The sequence below is a fragment of the Glandiceps talaboti genome, chromosome 12 (assembly GCF_964340395.1).
Source record: "Glandiceps talaboti chromosome 12, keGlaTala1.1, whole genome shotgun sequence".
NCBI classification, from domain to species: Eukaryota; Metazoa; Hemichordata; class Enteropneusta; family Spengelidae; genus Glandiceps; species Glandiceps talaboti.
Genome location: NC_135560.1, coordinates 11,302,167 through 11,327,732, shown reverse-complemented (window position 1 = coordinate 11,327,732; position 25,566 = coordinate 11,302,167). Strand labels below are relative to the sequence as shown.

Below are 25,566 nucleotides of genomic sequence, written 5' to 3'. Positions count from 1 at the left end.
ACATGGATATTGCCCTGTTCTGTTGAATACTATCTGAACGGGGTGAATTTAGATATATCATGGAATGCCCCGGTCTCTTGAATACCATCTGAACAGGATGAATTTATATGAATGATAAAATGCCCTGATCTGTTGCATACCATCTGAACAGGATGAATTTATATGAATGATAAAATGCCCTGATCTGTTGAATACCATCTGAACAGGATGAATTTATATGAATGATAAAATGCCCTGATCTGTTGCATACCATCTGAACAGGATGAATATATATGAATGATAAAATGCCCTGATCTGTTGAATACCATCTGAACAGGATGAATTTATATGAATGATAAAATGCCCTGATCTTTTGAATGCCATCTGAACAGGATGAATTTATATGAATGATAAAATGCCCTGATCTCTTGAATACCATCTGAAAAGGATGAATTTATATGAATGATAAAATGCCCTGATCTTTTGAATGCCATCTGAACAGGATGAATTTATATGAATCATAAAATGCCCTGATCTGTTGCATACCATCTGAACAGGATGAATTTATATGAATGATAAAATGCCCTGGTCTGTTGAATACCATTTGGACAGGGTGCATTTAGATGAATCATAAAATGCCCTGATCTGTTGCATACCATTTGGACAGGATGAATTTAGATGAATGATAAAATGCCCTGGTCTGTCGAATACCATTTGGACAGGGTGTATTTGGATAAATGATAAAATGCCCTGATGTTTCAATGCCATCTTATCGGGAACAGGGTATATTTTGATGTATGGAATGCCTGATAATGTGATGTTTAAATACCATCTGAACAGGGTAAATTTGGATCAATCACAAAATATACCATATCTGTAGACCAAAAGACTGTGGTTAACGTGTCTATGAATATGAACAGCATATGGGGAATGTAACTACCATGGTTGGTTGGTTATATATAATAACAAGACTTATTTCTTTAAACTACTGTCATATTTCATGAAATAAACCTAAATTTAATTTATAATTATCAGTTAAAAGATATAGAACATAATATATGTTGCACATTTCATAAATATTCAGATTTTACAATGTGTGAACTAACATATATCATCATTTCTCGTAAGATACTTTAAGTAGTTTTCAGAAGCTACTTTAGCAAATCCTATATTGGAAAACTGATACGCTTGAACACTTCAATAACCAACTTCCTCATTTCTACGAATACACGGACCATTAATATATACTACATCAAAACATTAATGATAAAAGTATTGAGTATCATTCCAGATTTGTGAGAATCATGTTCCAGTTTCCTGATCATACACAACGTTACATCAAAATACGGCCAAATAAAAAAAATTTGTGTTTCAGATACCCTGCCACCCTGTTTAATCCCCCAACACTAAATACTTTTTTTTGACATTCAAAAAGGGAAAAAATGGTGAGAATTTACTTCTATTTCTATGCAAATTTCTTGCATAAGTGTCTGCGGTGAATTCTTTTTTAAAATCCAATTCCAGAAAAACAAAGTCTTTTAAGACTGTAAGCCTGAATTTATACAGTACACTCTGCATATTGTGTTCGTCCACTTGATATATAATTGTCTTCCTTTACTTCTTTTTAATACACCTCATCAGACTATTACAGAAGGATAGTGAGCACCTTGTCTTAGAGTGGAAGCAATTGCTCAACAACAACAAAATATAGAAGAAATGATACAATAAAATTCCAACCTACCTACCCTATTTTTTGAAGTTTTGTTATTGGAAACAACCATTTTTTTTAGCTTTGCCTAAGTTGCAGATTCTAAATGCCCTCTAGTATCATTTCACAATTCTACGAATCTTCCTTCACTCTTTTTTCCACAAGGCAATTACGTTAATTTCATTACTTCCATGGCAACCATTAGCTGAATGTAGGAAACTGTGTGTAAAATGCATTAAAACCATTTCCTTTCAAGACTTAGCACAGTTCTGCTTAAGTGACATAATTTGTGAATGATGTATCTGTGAAATCAAATTACATCAATAGTTTTCCCACACAGAGTAGATCGAGCTTCAAAAGATGTACTCACAAAGTTGAATGCAGTTTATTGACAGTGAAGAAGATTTTGGGATGTGATGGAGTATGAAGTTTGATGTTTTCTGACACTATCCTAATAAGAATAAGTGCAGCAAACCAAACATAATGTTAAAATCAAAAGAATATATTTTCCATTTAATAGCCCTAAATGGTTAAGATGTTGAAAAAAAAATTATTCTTTCATGCTTATAACTACTTTACATAGGGATAACATTAATACTGCAATTTATTACTTGGCACGACAGCTTTGTTCAGTGTGTTTATGCTTTGACATTCATTTCCAATACTAAAAGCTACCCAAGTATTCACATCTGTCTGTCAATCACTCAGTCAATCTGTTGCTGCATCAAAAAACAGACAGACTGTGGTTTATATCCTTATATTGTGAATTTTGATATACAAAATGAAACTGACTAAATCACAACCACCCCATTTACATTCCTCTTAAGTCAGTTTTTATAACCAATGGCCCTTAATTTCAAATCTAGACATTTCAAAACATTTAATTCCTTCAATGAATTACTTACAAATTGCAAACTGTATAGACCAATATTCAAGACATGTTATTCATATTTTCATAAATGACAGACTTTCGACTCCTTTTGGCATTTACTCTGCTAAAGGAGAAGTGAATACCATTAGAGAATGACAAGCAGACAGTTACAACATGTGATAAACTCTCAAAATACCACACTTGTCATTTCAGAAGGGCTGTGCATATATTATGTATGCAAATATGCAGCGTCAAAAGTCTACCCTTCTGAAAATGCAAAATGTCACATTTCCTGTTCGAGTCACAGATCACAAGTAATGCATTAGCCATTAGCTACGAATTACTGTAGAGTAAGAACTAAGTAGTGTGACTGTCACTCCATGAAGTAAAAATACATGTACAAGAAATGAAACACACTTTCCTAATGTTTATCTCTAATAGTCTGAGTGTACTTTCGGGCCACGTACATCAGCTAGTTCATACGTTGATCAGAAAAGGGCTATCTATGTTAGACTCTCTCACAGTTCACTGGTTTCATTGCACTGTCATATATCTTAAATTTACTTGGATTAAATAGCTGTAGCGATGAGTTTAGAAAATGTCCCTCGTATTCCATATTAATAATGTGCTCTCATTGGTTACATAAACAAAATGCTCACTTTGAGAGAGATGGTGAACACAGAGCAATTTATGTGATCATCATATTAAAACACAATTTCAGGAAGATTTTCTGAAATCATGCCAATTAACTAGTAACAAAGCTATTTGGGCGAAGTTAATGTAAAATAATCGACAATTTAGCAGAGCGGGTGGGCTGTGAGTCTAATATACTAGTATGTTCATATTAACAACTAATCACTTCTGACATCAAATTTCTTTCTAAATCCCTGTACCAAACTTTGAGTAATTTTGAAGGCCATGTATAACACATGGTTTATTAAATTTCAAACTACCTTTACTATTTCCATACATCAAACTTTGGAAAATTTTCTGTGCTATATCATACTGTCAATTTCTTTGGTAAACAATAAATCACATTGAAAGTATGCAATCATCAGAGTAGCAGTAACAAACAAACTTACAATGGTGTCACAGTTGTTATAGTAACATGCTGTTGATTGAATACTTCATCTCTTAAAGTAGTAGCCATGGTAACAGTCTTAGTTTTTTTACCCCTCTGAGGATAATTTTCAGCGCTTTCTGCTTTATTTCAACAAACTTATTTGTAAAGTGAAAATTTTTAATCATCAAAGTGAGACCTCCTTGTCACAAATATCAAACATAATTCATATCACACCATTTTAACAAAACTGTCAAAATATTATTATTCTTGATAGAACATTTTCAGAAGTTCTGTTATGTTTTGTTATTGCCTGTGAAAATGAAGACTTTCATGATGTTCAACACAGAAAATAATTTCTTCAAAATGTACTGATATTTGCAAGGTATATTTTCAGATCTATATTTTTCAAAAACAAATTTAAACATGCAAAGGTTAAACAAAATTTATTGCATGTGTTCTGTAGGGTAGTGACAAGAACTGATTTGGTTTCAGTAAACATCCCAAGAATATTAACGAGAAATTTACATAATTAATGGTTTTCGGTAATTAGGCTATATCTCAAGAATGCACACTTCAAATTCAATATAATTTGATACATGCATTTGCATTATTGATGTAGCTTTTAGTTTTAATAAATTATTGGCATATTTTTGTTGGCCACTAAAAAGGAAAAAATAGTTTCTCGTCAGGAAATGTTGGCTAAAGTGGTACGACGATGCGCTTATTTTTTTTTTTACATTCTCAACAAATGTCACAGTACATGTTGTAGTTGGCCAGGAGATCATTAACAGCAATGAGCAAGTAGCAATCGATGAGAAAAAATAACTTATTACATATGATCTGTTGTATTCCAACAATTGTCTGTAGGAACGACAATCTCAAAACTTTGCCCTTATAGAAGACATTCAGTTTACATCTGGTTCCATTATGTACCACTTGTATATTCTTCTAGATGATATATTTTTCCAATTGTATTACTGATTATTTCTCCTATAGTTCCACTTGTGATCAAGTAAATGGTCTCTTTACATTGCATGATATGCAAATAATCATTTGCATGTCTAGATGAATTTCACACAAATCACTTCTTTATGCGTGTCTAAATGGAGTCAGATTCTGGAAGAGTGATTTTTGAATGACAAACATCCAGAGGAATGCAGCAAAGTCCTTTACTTTTGACAAAGTGCAAATATTATACTAGGTAACTAGGCATGCACTGTACTGAAACACTGAAAGTTAGAACCAATGTATGAATTTTCCACAGAAGCAATTATGCTTTTATACATTTTCATATCCATTTTTTATGGTGAAAAAATATCTGTCTTTACATTCACAATTATACCATGTATGGCAGTCAGCTTTTTTGTGGGGGTTTATTTGTCAGCCACCTTCATATATAGCTGCAGACCAGTTTTGCAATGCATGTATGTGGAAATTTCCATAGCAATCCTACCTTTCAAGCAGTTTGAGCTCTTCTCTTTCTAGCACCCTTTTGTCTATACTTGGTACATCTAAATGTTCCACACTGACATGACTGTTTTCAACAGGCAGTGGTTCCACTATTCCAGTGTTGATGAACACGTGTGGCCCTGAAAGATATCAAAATATTAAAATTCAATTTGAAACCTTGTACTGTACTACCGTAATTGTATGGTTTTTTTCCAAGCTAGACCTCTTAAAGCTGGATACATGCAAAACCCTTTTCTGCAGAAATATCTCCCACTAATTTACTTGTCACATATTTCCATATTCAGTTGTTGTGAAAGGTGTCAACAGGAGTTGCTCTGATAGCGTGCCAACTGGATGAGTTATTTGCAAGTAGAGTCTATCCCTTTGCACTGTCTGCCAAATTAAAGTGTACCTGACATGTCTTTATAAAGTGAATTCTGCCAAATTGTTCATGCACCAAAATAATTAAGTTTAAGGAAAGTCTTTTGTACTGTACACTAATTCTTTACTGGGATACCTTTTCATAATTTACTTATAATACCAAATGCCCTTGGTTGTTGGACATATAATACAAATCATGTGTAAACATATATTCAATGATTCAGTACTTTTTGCATTATTTTCTACAATACAAAAACGTTTTACCAGTAGCTGGAAATATGCGAAATTGAAAAAGTTTTAATTGTCTTTCAAGTTTGACATAATACAGCATATTTACTCTCGATTTATTATTAATTTTAATGAGTGGCAGAACTACAGATATTTTTCTCAAAAGATAATAAGAATTGTAATAATCTAAGAATTACAGATCAAAAGAAATCATATGGAAAAGAATATTGATCACTTTCTCTTTTAGAAGTTGTGAAAAAAGTACATGATCTTGCATAAGTGATGACATTCAAAAGAAAAATTCAATGTTAAGAAAGAGAAAGGAGAGATGACACTATGGGGAAGAAACCTGTGTGATTACCTTGCATACTTGACCCTTAGTCAAGTGAAATACTTTAAAAATAATGATTATGGAAATGGTAAAATAGAGGAATGTTTTTCTAGAAAGAAAGTACTTTTATGTTGAACTCTTGACTGTACTTTGAGTTCATGCCCCTCCCCCAAACTTTTATGAATAATCAGTATAATTCCTAAATCCATTACAATATTAGTACAGAGGGATTTTTAATGCCCTGAAGTCAGTTCTGATCACTTCATCAATCGAGTCAGGTAAGGAAATCAAATCTTGCCAAACTCAGAACTGAAGAAAAACATTCAGTTTTCAACAAAAGGATAGTCAGGAAGTAAATTATCTGTGTATTATACAGAAGAAAAACCAATCTCAATATGCAGTGCAGTAACTGAGTAGGTTTCAAAACAACAACATGAATTTCTAACTATATTTTAACACCCACACAGACTGTTGCCCTGACAAAGAGACTCCAATGAGATAAATTCTGAAATCTCACTACACTTCAGGGCAAATTTTCGAGATTTCGCTATCAATTTAGTTCAAAGAGACAGAGATTACAGTTTGTTGCTAGCTTAAAATACAATGATCTGCTTGAATAACCTAGTTTACTGTCTTTTTGGATTTATGGCTGCAAGGATCGGATTAAATTTCTTAAATTAGTTATAGTCTGTTAATCTATGTGATTCAGTGATATGTATGATCCTACAGGTAAAACATACAACATGGTGGTAACATACTACTTCTTGTGACTTCAAGGGTCAATCTGGTGCATGTATTAATTCCACCTCACCAAGATGACAATCACCTAAGTTACCATGTCATAATAAGTGACATACAATTGAATCGTTCAATAGTTCATCCTACAATCAACATTTGAAGATACATAATTTATAAGATTGTGTAATTCTCGCTAACAATACAGTCTAATTGAATTGAATTGAATGAATCTTTATTTCACCAAAGTTAAACAATCACGAAAGAAAAGACAAAAGTTCGAATACAGAAAAAAAATGATAATAAAATATATTAACTCTGGTGGGGACCATGGAAATAGGTAAGCATACCTAGTCGTGTCCATGATCCAACCTACTACTTAAATTATAATACTTGATACGAGAAATAGTGAAATACATTGTAACTACTAAAAACTACTATTTACAAGAAATGTGAAAATAAATACAATGTGACTAGAGGGCTAATTGGAAAATGCGGATAAGTCTAAGTACAAAGTAACATTTGGCAAGTTACAAAAAAAAACCATTACTCTGTGAAAAGATGTATTTTTAACTGTTTTTTGAATTGGTGTCTATTAGAAATAAGTTTTATTGTTGTTGGGAGTGAATTCCAGTGCTGAGTACAAGCATATTTGAAGTTATGTTTGCTGACCGTGAGCTTTACCTTAGGGACTGGCAGGTTTCCACTGAGACATGAACGAGTTAAGTAATTGTGAGGCACGGGTTGGGGTATGTAATGGTGAAGATTACGGGCGTAATGACTGTTATTGAGGTCAAAGAAGAACAAACAGGAATATTGTTTACAAAGCTTATGGATATTAAGATTACCAAGTCGGGAAAACAGGGGAGTGGAGGGGGCATCGAAACTAGAGAAAGATATAAGTCTGACAAGCTTCTTTTGAAGAAGAAGGAGAGGTTTCAAAGTGGTCGAATATGTATTTCCCCAGATTTCTATACAATAGCTGAATTGGGGCAGGATGAGGCTGTTGTAAATTAAAAGAAGAACTGATTTTGGAACATAATGACGGATACGTGAGATAATGCCTATTATAGGACTAACCTTGTTACGTACTTTCTCAACATGAGATTTCCAAGTTAATGATGGGTCAATTGAGACACCCAAGTATGTGGCTGAGGATACACTTTCTATAGTTGTGTTGCCAATAACCAGGGAACCATTAGCATTTACCTGTCTCTGTTGGGTTTTGATGATCATGTAATTGGTTTTATCTAAGCTAATAGTGAGTTTATTTGCGCGACACCACGCATACACCTTGTTAAAATGACCATTGATATCATTTAAATCAATGGAGGGGGTATCCATAAATCTGAAGAGGTTGGTGTCGTCAGCAAAAAGACGAAAAGTAAAGGCATCAGTTGAGGAGGTAATGTCATTAATGTATAAGAGAAAGAGAATAGGTCCAAGTATGGATCCTTGAGGTACGCCACATTTCACCTGCATTGGGGATGACGAAATTCCATTTATATTTATTCCATTTAATCTAAATTGAGCCTGCAAAACTGTTATGATATGATCACAAGTTAGGTAGTACTTAGCTAGGCACCAAACACATTTGAGCTAAGTTAATATACCAAACACTCAGGCAGCTCTACTAGAGAGTGTAGTGACAAAATATAGCGAAAAAGAATTCTTGTGGAGACCTGGGAACCAGTACACTTTAAATTATGTAGTTGTTTCAAACCTGCCAAACGTTTGGCAAACAAGGAAAGCTAACACTGACTAAAACATTCATGAGGATACTATAACATGTATATTGCTACTATCTTGTCTTGTCTCAATGAAACTGGCCTCAAGACACATATCAACTATATATAGTAAGTCTTAAGATACGACATTTGTGCAACGTTATCAGCTACCACTCACGTCTGTACTTCTCAGTGGGTCTGTGCCTGCTAGATCAAAAGATTTAGGTCTCGCCTTGAACTTGTGATTAGAAGTTCAAGTCAAACAGCGGTCATTATCTAGATTAAAATCAAATAAGCAGAATACTTTCTGCTCCTGTTGATAAGAACGACTGTTGTTATGGTGAGACTTGTCAATTGTCTGAACTTCATGAAATAACAAACCCAACAGCTGCAAATGTATGTTTACTATTGATGTAACATTTAGGTGGATGGCCTCATAAATCAACATTGAAAGGCTGACATCATGGTCATTTTGACAACTTCTACAGCATAACTATATTTGATTGGCTGCAACCAAATCTGGTTGCACAGTGCAGGATATTGCACAGTTTACAATAGTCATGGTTTAGTGCATGATAGAGCTTAACAATACCACATATCTTCTGCCAGTATTGTTTAGTAGCACCAGACAATAAAGAATATGCATATCAATAAACATTACATTTTATTATTGTGCAACTTTCTACTGACATTCTCTTCTTTATTGAATCAAACATCACACTAACACTTAAACAGTTACTTTATTTTGATTGATTGCTCATTACATGACACTAGGGCATTATGCTAGTACTTTCAACATCTGAATTCTGTAAAATGGCCAATTATGACGTATAAAAATCTCCTTAGGGACAGCTTTAAAGTGCTTTATTACAGTATTATAAAAGATATGGGTATTAGTAATCTACTACAAAACCATCTATTTCTGTAGTCTGTTCATAAACTTAATTAATTTGAATCAAATAAAATATTTAGGTAACCAGAAACCTGACAATTATGTTAGTCATTTGTTTCCTTGCTTCGACACAAAATTTATTGAAAAATAATACCATGATTATAAATTATTTGTTTGTACAAATGTGGTTGCTTAGATCCTCTTGAGTATAATGAACACACAATGAAGGCAAAAACCATATAATGAATTTTAGAAGTATATTGTCACTACAGACATTTCTGATTTCAATAGAAACCTTGGCGGTCTGCACAGGAACCAACTGTTATTTTATCTCTTTATTTATGGACCTTGGTCTGAGTAATCATATTGAAACATGATAACAATTAGATGCCTGTTGTAGGATACTTCTGACTTCTATGAAAATATTACTTTTATCAGACAGTTTAACAATCTGGACAGGATCAAAGTCTTACTTTTATCTAGTCTGGACAGAAACAAAGTCTTACTTTTATCCAGTCTGGACAGAATCAAAGTGTTACTTTTATCCAGTCTGGACAGAAACAAAGTCTTACTTTTATCCAGTCTGGACAGAAACAAAGTCTTACTTTTATCCAGTCTGGACAGGATCAAAGTCTTACTTTTATCTAGTCTGGACAGAATCAAAATCTGACTTTTATCCAGTCTGGACAGAATCAAAATCTTACTTTTATCCAGTCTGGACAGAATCAAAGTCTTACTTTTATCCAATCTGGACAGAAACAAAGTCTTACTTTTATCCAGTCTGGACAGAATCAAAATCTTACTTTTATCCAATCTGGACAGAATCAAAATCTTACTTTTATCCAATCTGGACAAAATCAAAGTCTTACTTTTATCCAGTCTGGACAAAATCAAAATCTTACTTTTATCTAGTCTGGACAGAATCAAAGTCTTACTTTTATCCAGTCTGGACAGAATCAAAGTCTTACTTTTATCCTGTCTGGACAGAATCAAAATCTTACTTTTATCCAGTCTGGACAGAATCAAAATCTTACTTTTATCTAGTCTGGACAGAATCAAAGTCTTACTTTTATCTAGTCTGGACAGAATCAAAGTCTTACTTTTATCTAGTCTGGACAGAATCAAAGTCTTACTTTTATCCAATCTGGACAGAATCAAAATCTTACTTTTATCTAGTCTGGACAGAATCAAAATCTTACTTTTATCCAGTCTGGACAGAAACAAAGTCTTACTTTTATCTAGTCTGGACAGAAACAAAGTCTTACTTTTATCCAGTCTGGACAGAAACAAAGTCTTACTTTTATCCAGTCTGGACAGAAACAAAATCTTACTTTTATCTAGTCTGGACAGAATCAAAATCTTACTTTTATCTAGTCTGGACAGAATCAAAATCTTACTTTTATCCAGTCTGGACAGAAACAAAGTCTTACTTTTATCCTGTCTGGACAAAATCAAAGTCTTACTTTTATCCAGTCTGGACAGAATCAAAGTCTTACTTTTATCCAATCTGGACAGAATCAAAACCTTACTTTTATCCAATCTGGACAAAATCAAAATCTTACTTTTATCCAGTCTGGACAGAAACAAAGTCTTACTTTTATCTAGTTTGGACAGAAACAAAGTCTTACTTTTATCCAGTCTGGACAGAATCAAAGTCTTACTTTTATCCAATCTGGACAGGATCAAAGTCTTACTTTTATCTAGTTTGGACAGAATCAAAGTCTTACTTTTATCTAGTCTGGACAGAAACAAAGTCTTACTTTTATCCTGTCTGGACAGAAACAAAGTCTTACTTTTATCCTGTCTGGACAGAAACAAAATCTTACTTTTATCTAGTTTGGACAGAATCAAAGTCTTACTTTTATCTAGTCTGGACAGAAACAAAGTCTTACTTTTATCCTGTCTGGACAGAAACAAAGTCTTACTTTTATCTAGTCTGGACAGAAACAAAGTCTTACTTTTATCTAGTCTGGACAGAATCAAAGTCTTACTTTTATCTAGTCTGGACAGGATCAAAATCTTACTTTTATCTAGTCTGGACAGAAACAAAGTCTTACTTTTATCTAGTCTGGACAGGATCAAAGTCTTACTTTTATCTAGTCTGGACAAAATCAAAGTCTTACTTTTATCCAGTCTGGACAGAAACAAAGTCTTACTTTTATCTAGTCTGGACAGAAACAAAGTCTTACTTTTATCCAGTCTGGACAGAAACAAAGTCTTACTTTTATCCATTCTGGACAGAATCAAAGTCTTACTTTTATCCAGTCTGGACAGAATCAAAATCTTACTTTTATCCTGTCTGGACAGGATCAAAACCTTACTTTTATCCAGTCTGGACAGAAACAAAGTCTTACTTTTATCTAGTCTGGACAGAAACAAAGTCTTACTTTTATCCAGTCTGGACAGAAACAAAGTCTTACTTTTATCCATTCTGGACAGAATCAAAGTCTTACTTTTATCCAGTCTGGACAGAATCAAAGTCTTACTTTTATCTAGTCTGGACAGAATCAAAGTCTTACTTTTATCCAGTCTGGACAGCATCAAAACCTTACTTTTATCCTGTCTGGACAGAAACAAAGTCTTACTTTTATCCAGTCTGGACAGAATCAAAGTCTTACTTTTATCTAGTCTGGACAGAATCAAAGTCTTACTTTTATCTAGTCTGGACAGGATCAAAACCTTACTTTTATCCAGTCTGGACAGCATCAAAACCTTACTTTTATCCAGTCTGGACAGAATCAAAATCTTACTTTTATCCAATCTGGACAGAATCAAAGTCTTACTTTTATCCAGTCTGGACAGAATCAAAGTCTTACTTTTATCCAGTCTGGACAGAATCAAAGTCTTACTTTTATCTAGTCTGGACAGAATCAAAGTCTTACTTTTATCTAGTCTGGACAGAATCAAAGTCTTACTTTTATCTAGTCTGGACAGGATCAAAACCTTACTTTTATCCAGTCTGGACAGCATCAAAACCTTACTTTTATCCAGTCTGGACAGAATCAAAATCTTACTTTTATCTAGTCTGGACAGAATCAAAGTCTTACTTTTATCTAGTCTGGACAAAAGCAAAGTCTTACTTTTATCTAGTCTGGACAGGATCAAAACCTTACTTTTATCCAGTCTGGACAGATTCAAACTCTGACTTTTATCTAGTCTGGACAGGATCAAAACCTTACTTTTATCCAATCTGGACAGGAAAAGAAGCTATTAGTTTTATTAATTTCTCCATATATAATTATACACCTTTCCATGTAGAATGACACATTGGAAGTTGAGGGTGCAATGAGCCTGGGGGAAATTTAGACAAATGACATATTACAGTACATGGTCTAGGGATGAACCTCATGAACCTCGGGAGGATTAAGGGCATTACCAGCTAAAACGACTTAAATCCATGATGCCCAGTGGACACTCATAGAAAACTTCTCTCATAAATATTATCCACACTATTGAATCTTTTAATACTTTCTTACCAAATCTATTTTTTGATCTTTGATATCACATCACTTTAATTTAAAATACATGAATATCACTTTGATGTGGAAATGTTTGTCATGAATTAATGTTTGCGTGACAGTTGTTTGAAAAAAAAAGACCTTTTATCATAAATCAAGCTTCTGCAGGTATAATTACTGTCACAGTGACAGTATTCCCCAATATTTACCTTCAGTCAGTGTTTAGATATTTGTGACATACAGGGTTTGTCACAACGAATAGAGAGGCCCTTTGTGTAAATCACTCATATTTTACCTGCATGAACAAAGAATATTCAGGAACATATACCAGCCATGTGGAGTAATATAAATACATCAATTCAATTTTTGCCCTTGTATTTCTTGTTATCAATTGTGACAAAAATCTCTGAAAATTAATCAAAATATTAAAGCCATCGAAGCCAGCATCATCACATGTAATAAAAAGCCACGTTTGAATGGCTGCCTAAAGATATTTTGTTTCATAAAACCTTGTCCATCTGGTTAGGATTTCAATAAGACGTTGCTTTTTTTTATCCTCCATGAAGAAACAAAATACGATGATAAATTAAAATCAAAAGGTCATTGAGTGAGGATTAGAGAAGATTCTTCCTATCTATTTCATATCTTTGAAAGTACAAATCACTATACTTAAACTCTCACAGGATTTGTATATCATTCCCATGTGAAATTCTTCTGCAAAAGAAGAAAATCTCACAATAAATTGTTACATTTCCACGTCAGACAGTTTGCATTAGTGTAATTGAATCTGTCTCCACAAAAGCAATGTAAAGGTAATCAGAAATATTCATCTCACATTGACTATATATCAAACAATATATTCAAACGTTGACATATTTTCAACAGTAAGTTCATGTTAAATGGAAAATATGTCTAGGTTTTTAATTTTTTTTTCAGAAGTTGAAGATTTTGTCCAATTCTGTTGTACTTTTTGTTTATGTTTTGTATATACATTCATTCCATCCTTTTTTCCCTCCTGTCATACATGTAGGTAATTTGTGCTTGTCTTCATAATATCTTCATCTTACGTATGTATCCAGCTTGAGTCTGATGCAACATCCGGGCACAGTTGTGAATTTGCAGAGCGAGAATGCATACACTAGTGTATTTGACCTGTGGGTGAATGCTTATTTCATTCTCAAGTCGAAATTAATGTACATATTTGACATGTTTTGTGAGACATTGTCGTGGTGTTTGGTCATCAGTATTGCAGTTTTCTGTGTTTTATTTCAAGTCCCTGATACTTTACCAATCTCTTTTTTTAATCTTTGTTTTCAAGGATTTTATAATTAACAGAATGTTCACCTTCTTAGTTATGCAACTATAATTTACATATGCCATATGGCTGCTTATTGGCATTAAGTACCTGTTATGAAGTTTTGAATTGTTTAATAAATGTTTTAATAAAAATATTACTCTTAGTACTCATTTTATGACCGTTCCTTAATCATACATGTACTTATCTGGGCTCAAAAAATCCTTAGATAATGCAGTTGCTTATAAACTTTAAAATTTCACTTCCATTTTATAGGCTTCACTCTGAGAGACCAACAATGTGTTTATGTTATTTTGATAAAGTCAAGTTATATATTTTGTGAAAGCTGCTGAAGTTAAATATATAAGCATGCGATTTGGTTTAAATCTGTACAGTTCCATATGTAAACATCTTTCTGTAATTCCCTTATTTACAGATGGCTGAGACTAAAAGCTTGAAAGCCTCCTAATTGTTCATCCTGCAGGCATTTCCCTTCTATCCCCATATGACCTCAGATTATTAACTACCCCGGTACAATCATTTTCATTCATTCGAGATTTGTGTTTCCAAATCACTGTAAACCACGATCTAATTTGTTGCCAACGCCAACGCACTTTGTGACTACTTGGTTTGGCTAGAAGTATATAACAAGAATCATTTGTAGCTACTTTTAATATGATGACAAAAGGACTGGAAACAGAGTAATATGACAGCAATGATTCTTTAGAAAATATTTCTATACAAGTGTTAATTCCTTTGAAATAAGAACTAATTTTACTCTTAGTGGTCTTTGTACAATTATGAAAGTAGGTAATCATTGCAAGAAATGACAGCCGGGACAAAACAAAGCATGGTCGTGTAAAATCAATTTTCATTTAAAAAGGACAGAATTCAGCATGATAGACAGGTATATTTACATACTTTGATGGCATTTAACGATTACACAAAATGACAGTATTCAACTATACCATTGGATCTCCACAAAACTTGAATGTGAAAAGCTATAATTACTCTACAATGTAAGATATAAATGACATGTGTTCATCAATTTATTTACATTTATCAAGTGTTTGTATATGAAAACTATTGAAACTTTGCAAATTAAACGACCTTTCTGTGATGATCTTGAACTGAATGTCCTGGAAATAATGTAAACATACATACTGCACATACATACATCGTTAAAACCCACTTCAAATCAAACATAACATGGTCGAACTCCTAGCTGTTACAATCGCTAACTTGAAACTACATGTATAGGCAATTCTTAAGACTACAAACAGTATAATCAGTGTAGCACAATTCCTATTCAATATTAAAATGCAATCTGGTAAATTTCTTTTGCATCAAGTTGTGTTTGGAAATTTTCATTTTAGTATGTGTATATACTCCTCATCCTTTCCATCTTTCTATCATTTCTTTGAGTATGATAAAAGAGGTTCTCCAAATAAAGCAAGACAAATTTTACTCATCTTTACTCCCCTTGAAAAAGAAACTGCAGGCATTTGTTTGTACACAAGTAATTACCAGTTAGGCGAAACAGGAATAAATTTATATTAATTGGGAAAATAAACTCTGGCAGTACTACTGTAATGCAATATAATATTAATACTATTATTATGATGTTGAACATGGTTAATAGCAAAAATTCACACAAAAAATAATGATTAAAAACATCAGAATCTAATAATAAATAACGTCAGAGCGTATAGATCACATGATTAGTCGTCAGATTTCAGAGCTTAATCACATAATTATTCAAAGAATTTTGTGTCCTTATTTGATTTGAGAAATCATGTGATGAATCACTAGAATATCTGAAATGTTGAGAGCTATATAAACATGAGTTTAATGGAGAAGATGAGATATAGCAATTGGTTGAAATCCCTTGATTACTAAAGATGGATGAATTATTGAGGCTCTGTGCTGGAAGATCGGCATCACATTTCCACAATCACTGCAGATCTTTCTACCTTATACATGTAAGCAACCCACTACATGTGCAAAATGAAAAATATTTTGGAAACACATTTACATGTTTTAGACTCACTCACTCTTCAAGATTCTTATACATACATATATACCCACATGGATTAGGATAGTTCTTTACAATTCAAATGACATCTTTACCTGTGATAGGGGAAAATTGTCTCCACTTCAACTGACATCTTTACACACCTGCATTGTTTAGAAAAGTTCTCTCCAATATTCAAATGACATGTTTACATGCCTGCATGGTTTGGGACAATTCTCTCCAATTCAAATGACATCTTTACATACCTGCATGGTTTGGGAAAGTTCTCTTCAATATTCAAATGACATGATATACTTGCATAGATTTTGAAAGTTCACTCCAATATTCAAATGACATCTTTACATACCTGCATGGATGGGGAAAGTTCTCTCCAATTCAAGTGACATCTTCATCTGGCTTTCAAAAACTTCAAAGCAGGCAGTAAATGTATTCCACAACCTTTCATACTCAGTCCGGTCAGCTTTCATACTGAAATTACTGGAGGAAAAAAACATGCAATGAAATGTGTGAAATAATTTCTTATACAATTCTATACAAAAAATATTTTAATACCATGGCTGCTTCATATAATACAACGCAATTATTGAAGAGATTAATAAAAGTAAACATAAAACTGAGAATTGATATAATACTATTAAGGGAAAGGATACCTTGTCAATTCACTATATGTTCAATGAAGACTTGGATGTCAAAATGAGATGGAATGTGTTGGATTCATTCACTCTCACTTTCAGTATGCGGCTGCCATTAATCTGAACTTAAGGCAAAAGTTATGAAAGTGACGTACGTGCTACGCAACTTCTGCGCCACCCGTTAAGCATATTGTCAACTATTTCTATTGTTATGGTAATTACATAGATTCAATAGAAGTTGCCCAGAAAGTCTTATACATCACTTCTGCTTGAGTTAAGATCACTCTATACTAATATGTCAAAGTGAATGACACAATGTATTTCATCTCATTTTAGCATCCACATTTTTATCAAACATTTGCAAATTCACAAGGTTTCCTTCCCCTTTAAAAAAGTATGGATCTGGTAGTTTATGGTCCACATCTTGATATATAAATAATTCCAGTGACTTTAAAGATATACTAAAGGTAAACACATGTCATTAATAAAAATATTTGACAGCAAATTTCTGTGACTGTCTACATTTTCTGTACTCATATTATCAGCATATCTTTTTTCGTAATCTATAAAAAAAAAAATGACCTACAATATACGAACTTCGCTATCTATACATTTTCTGTGATATTGGGGAATACTACAACTATTTTTACAATCTACATGTACATGACCTACGATATACAATTTCACTACATACACTTCCTGTGCTTATGAGGTATATAATCTTTTTTATACAATCTACAATATTACGTGCATGCCCTTCTTCTCTATAAAATTTCACTGTGTACATTTTCTGTCCTAATATCTTGATTAGAAATAATAATCTCTTTTGGCAATCTGTACGTATAAATCAGGCTTCCATCTCCTATTATCATTACAGTCTTCATCCCGCAGGTCATATTCTCTTGATTGAATCAGAAACCCTACAGTAAATTACCCATTCTTAGTACCATTACCAAATCATAGATAATTCTGTGACATGCTTCTTGACGGTTGTTCTTGAAATAGACTGTAATTTCAACGTGAATATATCTACCTAACAGTGGTTGAACTGAGTAATGATTACTGGCTGCCAGAGTTGCATTATGCTATAGAAAGTGTTTTGTTTCATTTCTGAATTATTGACTGTTACAGTATTTAAACCTAGTATTCATCTTTTTAAAGATGAAATATGAATTAATTTAAGTGTTCCATTTATTATCTTTCACAAAGACAGAGTGCATTTTAGTTAAACTTTAGATATAACTTATATATAGTCTAGAGTCCAAAGCCTTATAGTACGAGTTTGTCAGATCTTGGTGAATCCTGGATACACAAAGGGTTGATTGTAGAATGTGGAAAGCTTTGACATGATGTGTTATAGGTACAGCTGTGTTCTCAAACCTAATTAGAGCTCTATAAAGTACAGTTGGGTAGATCTTTTTCTATGTGTGTAATACAGCTTTCCAGAAATGGTTTTATTACAGTATAATTAATGGCAATTCTCAGTGATATATAGATAGCTAAAATAGCTGGATAGATCGAGTCAGACAGACAGACAGACAGACAGACAGACAGACAGACAGACAGACAAACAGACAGACAGACAGACAGACAGACAGACAGACAGACAGACATATTAAATAATTACAGACATACGAAAGTTCTGACATGTTAAATACTATAGGTTAAATTAAGATAATATAATGAAGAATGTTATATGAAGATTCAGAAAAATACAGATATTGGTTCAAATTGTGCTGAGGTAAAATATTCTGTATAGCGATGGAAAAAGTTATAATTCTACAGATTTAAATTGTCTTAAAATCTCTCCAAAAGTAACTTACTCCAAGCGCTACATTGTACATTTATTTAAGGTGATATTAATATCGATGCATAATTTAGACATCAATGCAAAATAGCTGAAAATTCAAGCCATATGTCTACCTATAAATCAATATAGCTAACCATTATACTACAGAAAACCTACAGATTTTTACACTGCTGTCGTTTTACCATGAATTTCATAAAATCTATAAATATCAGTGAAGTATATATACTTAGTTGGGATTTAGGTAGTGATTTGCAAACCCCACATAATTTCAATACCTAAGAGAATTACATATTGCATAGCTGCAATATTTGCTTTTGGAAGGTCAGTCAACTGAGTATATACAGCAAACAATATGTTTTCATTCCAATATTGAATTGTGTTTTGTTTGATACATTCTATTATGACATTAAGTGGTTTCGTGCGTAATAGGATAAAATAATCAGGAACTTAACTATACATACACATGACGGCTCGATCCTCAAAAGCTGCAATAATTTAGCCATGTAAGTTGCAATCTGAAAGCATTTTTTTTTTTTTACATTGACTATTATTTTGCCTTCAAGCATATACAGTGAAAGAATCAGGGTTTCTTTTTTTCAGGTGGGGGGGGGGGGGATCTTTCATTATTTAAGAAAGAACAGCTTCACGCTATAAGCAATAAAATTGTCATCATACAGAGAGCTGTACTGAGTTTCTTTTACCGTGATTGCATTTTTTGAGAGCTTAATTGCCCTATAAATACGTTGTTCTACAAACATGTGCTAAAAGCTTTTAGCTCAAGCAAACAAAACAGCTTTCAATAATGTTACAATCTGTACAGAATAATGAATAGAGGGGCTTACAAGAAAGTGCAGTTGTTTTTTTTATAGCAACACGAGTAAAAGTATCAAATTCATTTGAAATTATTTTGAAGTATGGACCAGGTGTGGTGGGGATGATAATCTCATAAAGAAGGTCTTTTCCGGAAAAAAGTATAAAATTAACATTTATATTTCATTCCATAGTATTTTTATATTGATTATGGTGTTTTATGCTAAATGCAGATATGTGTATAGAAATCAAAGGCAGTATACTAGCTCATGTAAGTTCAAGTTAGATTTTTGTACACTTCTAGGATATACAGATAATATGGGATATGATTATAGTATACCATGTACAAACCAAGCTACTGTCTTTAAAAAGACAAAAATTATTGATTATATACCCCAATTTTTCTACGTCATAACAACTCGTGTCTACATGATACCTCACTGGTTCTTGAGTGCTTAAAATATGAGTCAAAACATTCCAAATTCACCATTATTTTCCCCAATTTTTCATGAATTTTAATATTTTTATGCTTGAGGAGGTATAATTATATTCTCCAATTATTATAGTTTACTTCATTCAGCCATAAAATACTCACGACAAAAGGGTTTTTGTCACTACTCGTTTGACTCATAGTGACGAGGCCCCTTAGGTCACTCATATTTTCCTTGACTGAACAAAGACAAATATTGAGGAATAATTCTCTAATTATATTCGCAAACATTTTTGCTCATTCAACCAAAGGAAATAGGAGTGACCTGATGAGCTTTGACACTACTCATGTAGTGACTAGTAGAGACAAAACCCTTAGGCTTAGGTCAAGAGTATTTTCCAGCTGAATGAAGACAAATATTGGGGAAAATCATTATACCAGCACCATTAGTACCAAGTAAAAATTTAGGAAAGTATACCCCTAATGGCAATTTGGAAAGTCTTGGGTCATATTTCGAACACAGCAGAACAAATGACATATACAAACATGTGTTGTCGTGACACAGACGCATGTTGTCATGACATAGAACGACCAGGGTATATTAAGTTCCATATTTTTTGTTCAACTTGGCTAGTGCATGGTACATTATAATTATATCCCATAATCTATACCCTACTGTAGAAGTGTACAGAAATCTAACTTGAACACATACCGGTTTAACTTTGCACATATCTTGTATGAATTAACTGATATCAGAAATTTTCCTCAAAAACATGAGTATACTCATGTGCATGAGTCATGGAGTTCCAGTGGCATACAAGAATCTAATTCCAATAAGCCAGTTCATACCGTTATTTCACCAGGGCACAATGCCTTATAACTGAAGCTCACCTAAATCTACATGTGTATACCCTTAGCTTCTACACAATGCTGCTGATATCTGTGTGTATATATTAAAATGTTTGTCAAGATGTGCATGTACACATAACCAATGATGTTCTCCAGTGGCCTACAGGACTCTAGTATATTGGACCATATTAGTTTTAATATCATTCAAAACATCATTACTTTCATTTCAATCTCTGATCTCTACCCTTCTACGCCATGCTGCTGATATAGGCTGATAGGTTTTCAAATGTCAAACTTTATCAAGACATGTACAATCATCATGTACATTTCTGTATTCAAGTTAAGCCTACAGGAATCAGCTGCTATCACAACCCCTGGTATAGGATCACACAGCTTAATTAATTAATACTGATATTTCACCAGGGAAGTTTTGCCTTGATTTTCACCTCAATCAATCTGTACAACAATTTTCACAATACTGTTCTCAGTTTTTCTGCTCAGAAACCAATAAGAAACTGGACATACTACTGTCACTTTAAGATAGCAAGATTGAATGAGTACAGTTTCTTGCTACATTTTGTCTAAAGTGAAATGAACTACACATGCCACCATACAGATATCACTGCAAAGGATATTTTACCGAGTGTTTGATTCTAAGGAAAACATTGGCGCCCGAAAGTCTGCATGGTGTTGCAATATTAACGTTTAAATGGTTTATTTCATTTAGACTTAATGTAGCAAAAAATGTGATCTTGCTATTGAAGTGTGGCATATATGTGGTTTCTTGTTGGTTTCTACATGATATTATCAAACAGAAAAGCTGAACTGTTGTGAAATTCACTGTATCTTAATCTAATTAGTACTGCCACTGATATGATGGCCATAACAAGAAATTGAAATAATTTTTTTAGACTTATGTACCATGTATACAATGCATGCACCTCCAGTGGACCTACATACAGGAATCTATTACAGTAACAATTTCTACATGATCATGTAGGCATGCCGTTATTCACAAGGGCATTGCCTTAATTGACTTTCATTTAATAATCTAATGATCTACACTTCTTCCACTGAATATGATATGGCCAAATAATTATCTAGAAATTGGAATGCTTTTAAAGCCATGATCATGTACTTCAGTAGTGACAGGAATCTATTATAATTCCTACAAGATCATGTAGGTGACTATCATTCACAAGGGCATTGCCTTGTCTTTCACCTCAATCTACACTGTGTTAATTGAATGTCAAGTAACTTTGATTATACCTGCAAGCAAGCCAAGTTGTACACATTCAAACAGACAATATAACTGGGTTTGTAATCAGCTAGGTTATTGTACAGTCACGACATTGCATGCATGTATGTCTATCTGTTCTCTGAGTATGATGCTCAAAAAGATGTCATTATTATTATAATAATAATCTAACTTACTTCCTGAGATGAGGCATAAGTTTATATTTATTGCGTTTTGCAAGCTCCTGTGCTTTTCGTCGAATTTTCTTGATTTCATCTCGCAAACATTCTGAGTCATTAGAGCCTCCTAACGCGACAACCAGGTTACGATAGTTGGCAGTTGCACAGTTAAATTCCGCGACAAGCTGAAAAAACAACAAGAATAACAACAAAGTTAGTTCTGCAATGAGATGAAACATGCAAGCAGTCTGTTTATTAATTTACTACCAAAAATTCAATGTAAGCTTAAAAATCTTAACTTTTTCAAAAATGACGTTTTTGTGCCTTCTGTAAGAAATTAATTATGTGACAATTAATGTGTATTATATACCATGTGAAAGCCAAGTTGTATGCATTCAAACAAAAAATACTGAAATTATAGTGACTCTCTTATGGATGACAATTATGCCTATCTTCACCTAATATTTTGTGGTTTTTGAGTATTATCATTATTTTCCCTAGTTTTTCTTTAAATTATGCTAATGCACAGATATTATTCTCCAATATTTTTCTTCGCATTAACTTGGAAAATACCTGTGACATAAGGATTCGTCACAACTTATTTTGAATTTGTACAGACATTTTAAAGGCCTCTTTAAATACTAGTATATCACTCGTATAATTTTCCTCAAATGAACAAAGAAATCCATTTGGAAATAATATCTAATAACCTGCAGACACTGTAGTATACATAGCTGCAATCGGGCATGTACACTCTATCACCGAAACCTCTTTCCCATGTATCATACAAAGAGTTACAATTGTCACAGTGGCAATGTGTGTTATGTGTGTATGTTGTTGTGGGTTATACAAAGTTGGGGAAAAAAGAACGACAGAATATTAAAATCATAGACACAAAATTATCAAATCAAAATAAATTCATTCAATTTATTATAAATGTGCAGTAACAGTCAAAACTATAATGAGCTATAACCATTTGGTGCTAAAGTCTGTATTCACTTGTCAAAAACATCAGTTCTGTATTTTGACCACTGATTTATATTTTTTTGTTTTCATTTTCTAATCAAATTATGAAGTCATTTTGTTGCTTGTTAAGGCCTAAAAAATATTGTGTTGTTCCGATTACGCTCAATTATAGAATAGGTGGGTAGGTAGATTTTTTTTTCCATGTGTGAGTGTCTACACAGTCTAGTTTAGGTAGTTATGTTTTCTGTTGTTTTCCATAATAGTCTCTGTGTTATTGGTTTCTTCTCATCAGATATACAGCCATCTACAGATTGGAATAACAGTTTTATATTGTCTTTTTAAGTTGATGTCAGTTTCCGCATCCACTATTTCTCTTGAGACTTCAAAATTTTTGTGATTTTATTATTTTTTTCTTGAATACGTAAAAAAATATTAATAAGGGTCAGCAATGAAAAACTAGGTGGGGTCGGTAACAGGAACCAACTATTTTTTTTTTAGGCCTAATTCGTGTATGAGAAAATAGATCTCACACCTATATATTGAATGAAAATACTTTCATTCCTTGGCAGCTTAGTGACAAGAGTCCTTTGTTCTATGACTAATGACCAGATTTATTTTTGAGTTGTACTAATTGGGCCAGAGATGAATATCCATAGAGATAAATTGCTGCAGTAATTGATATCGGATATCATAAAACACAGATGTTATCAAGGGAATTGACATTTATAAAACCTAACTAGCTATGTTTGGATTCTCTGCAGGGGATACGCATCATATTTGTGCAGATGTCTCTTTCCCTGTTCAAGTCACAACAAGACAACTCAATCTAATTAAAATCTGATATTGTGAACTTAGTATGATTTCTTTTAATATTTAGCTTTGTTTCCTATGTTAACTGTCATTTGTTCTTTTTTGTGCCGTGAATGAGCCTCCCTACTTCAGTGAAGACAACTCAGTGCAGAACCAATCATTAACAAGCAAATGACATCTGCCCCCACATACACACTTACTCTAAAGTAATAAATAAAAAGAACAGTAACTGCCATAAATAGTAGGCTGAGTGACAAGTTTAATGAGAATCAATTTTTTTTGTAATTGCATCATCGCACCACTTTACACCGAATGTCCTGACCAGAAACAATTAATTCTGATTTTTTCTTCTTTTTTTTTTGGGGGGGGGGGGGGGGGGGGGCTTAAAAAGTACACATGTATGACACACCTAAGCTGATCTGCATAATGTAGTTTCTCTGTGATAGGATTTGCCTAGCTGGGCTACCACAACCTACATATTAAAACCATGTCAACCTTTTATCATTCAGCCTTCCTTATTTTTATTTTTAAGAGATTTTTATTGTAGTCAAAAGAAGCAGATAACATCACTGAAAACTGAAAACTGAAAACATCTGTCCGGAAAATAACTTTCCTTTTTACAAGATTGTCTTTCCTTCTTACAAAATTGCCTAAGTTTAGATTTTTTATTTGTGCACATTTTGTTTTTAACCCTCTCTGAGCTACAGTGAACAAAAAAATAGACTGAGCTTTCTTGTATAGTGGTCTTTTGGCACAGCTTTGTTGTTAATGTTAAAACTTATCCTAGATATGCACAAAAAAATTGTACTTTGTAATAAAATATCATGTAAAAATATTATCATTTTTATCAACCCATGTAACAACACAGTTAATCAGAACATTTTGACTGTCGAGAAGATGTAACATAAACCTAAATGCTGCCTTTATTCTCAAAACAGAGAGAGAATTAACTGAATTGAAAACAAACATCCTAGATGCACTGGCAGAACTTGGAAGCCCTATCAGCCTCCGGAATGCATTGTTGTGACAGACAATTATATTTTGCATTCTATAAAAGCAGACAGACAGAAATACAAGGACAGAAACAGTCAGACCTACAGACATTATAAGTTCATCATTCCCTGCAAGAATTTGCATGGTTTATTGTCACAGTGTTGTTTGTAAGTATATATGCCACTCCACGTCATCAGGCATCACTTCAGGTGCAAGAGAAGCCTTTTAAATTTTTTACTGTAAAGTTCTTTTAAAGTTCTTACTATATAATTGCATCACTTTCTAAGTAACTGTAGACTTGAAGAACTATTACACTATTTTCGCTATCCTAACTGACATTTTGATTTTTTGAATTTTCGCTCTTTTGTCTACTATGACTCTTTAAATATGTCGGTATTAAGCCACCACCCGTCAAACAAAACATTGGCATAAATTTTTACAAGAATCTCACATAGTCATAGGTCCATATACTTACCTCAGGCTGAATATAAAAACTTTCATGACGATACCTAATTATGGATTCATCATGCCACCTGATTGCACGTTTTAATGTCTAATCATATATTCAACCAATCACATTCTATGATGGAATACCATTCAAGACCAGTATAACTGAAGAATCATGGTAGACTTGAAAGGACGAGCAAAAATTTTAAAAATCAAAATGTCAGTTAGTGTGTGCAGATACCAGAAATAGTG

General features: G+C 33.1%; 1 protein-coding gene across 1 annotated transcript in view; it reads right to left on the bottom strand.

The window, feature by feature from the left end:
- LOC144443743 (regulator of G-protein signaling 9-binding protein-like) overlaps positions 1-25,566 on the bottom strand; it is a 67,379-nt gene that overhangs the window by 23,166 nt on the left and 18,647 nt on the right. The window contains exons 2-4 of the mRNA XM_078133284.1: positions 22,117-22,283; positions 16,498-16,628; positions 5,075-5,210 (exon numbers count right to left, since the gene is read on the bottom strand). Coding sequence (XP_077989410.1) covers positions 5,075-5,210; positions 16,498-16,628; positions 22,117-22,283 — 434 coding nt within the window. The remainder of the gene's footprint in view (positions 1-5,074; positions 5,211-16,497; positions 16,629-22,116; positions 22,284-25,566) is intronic.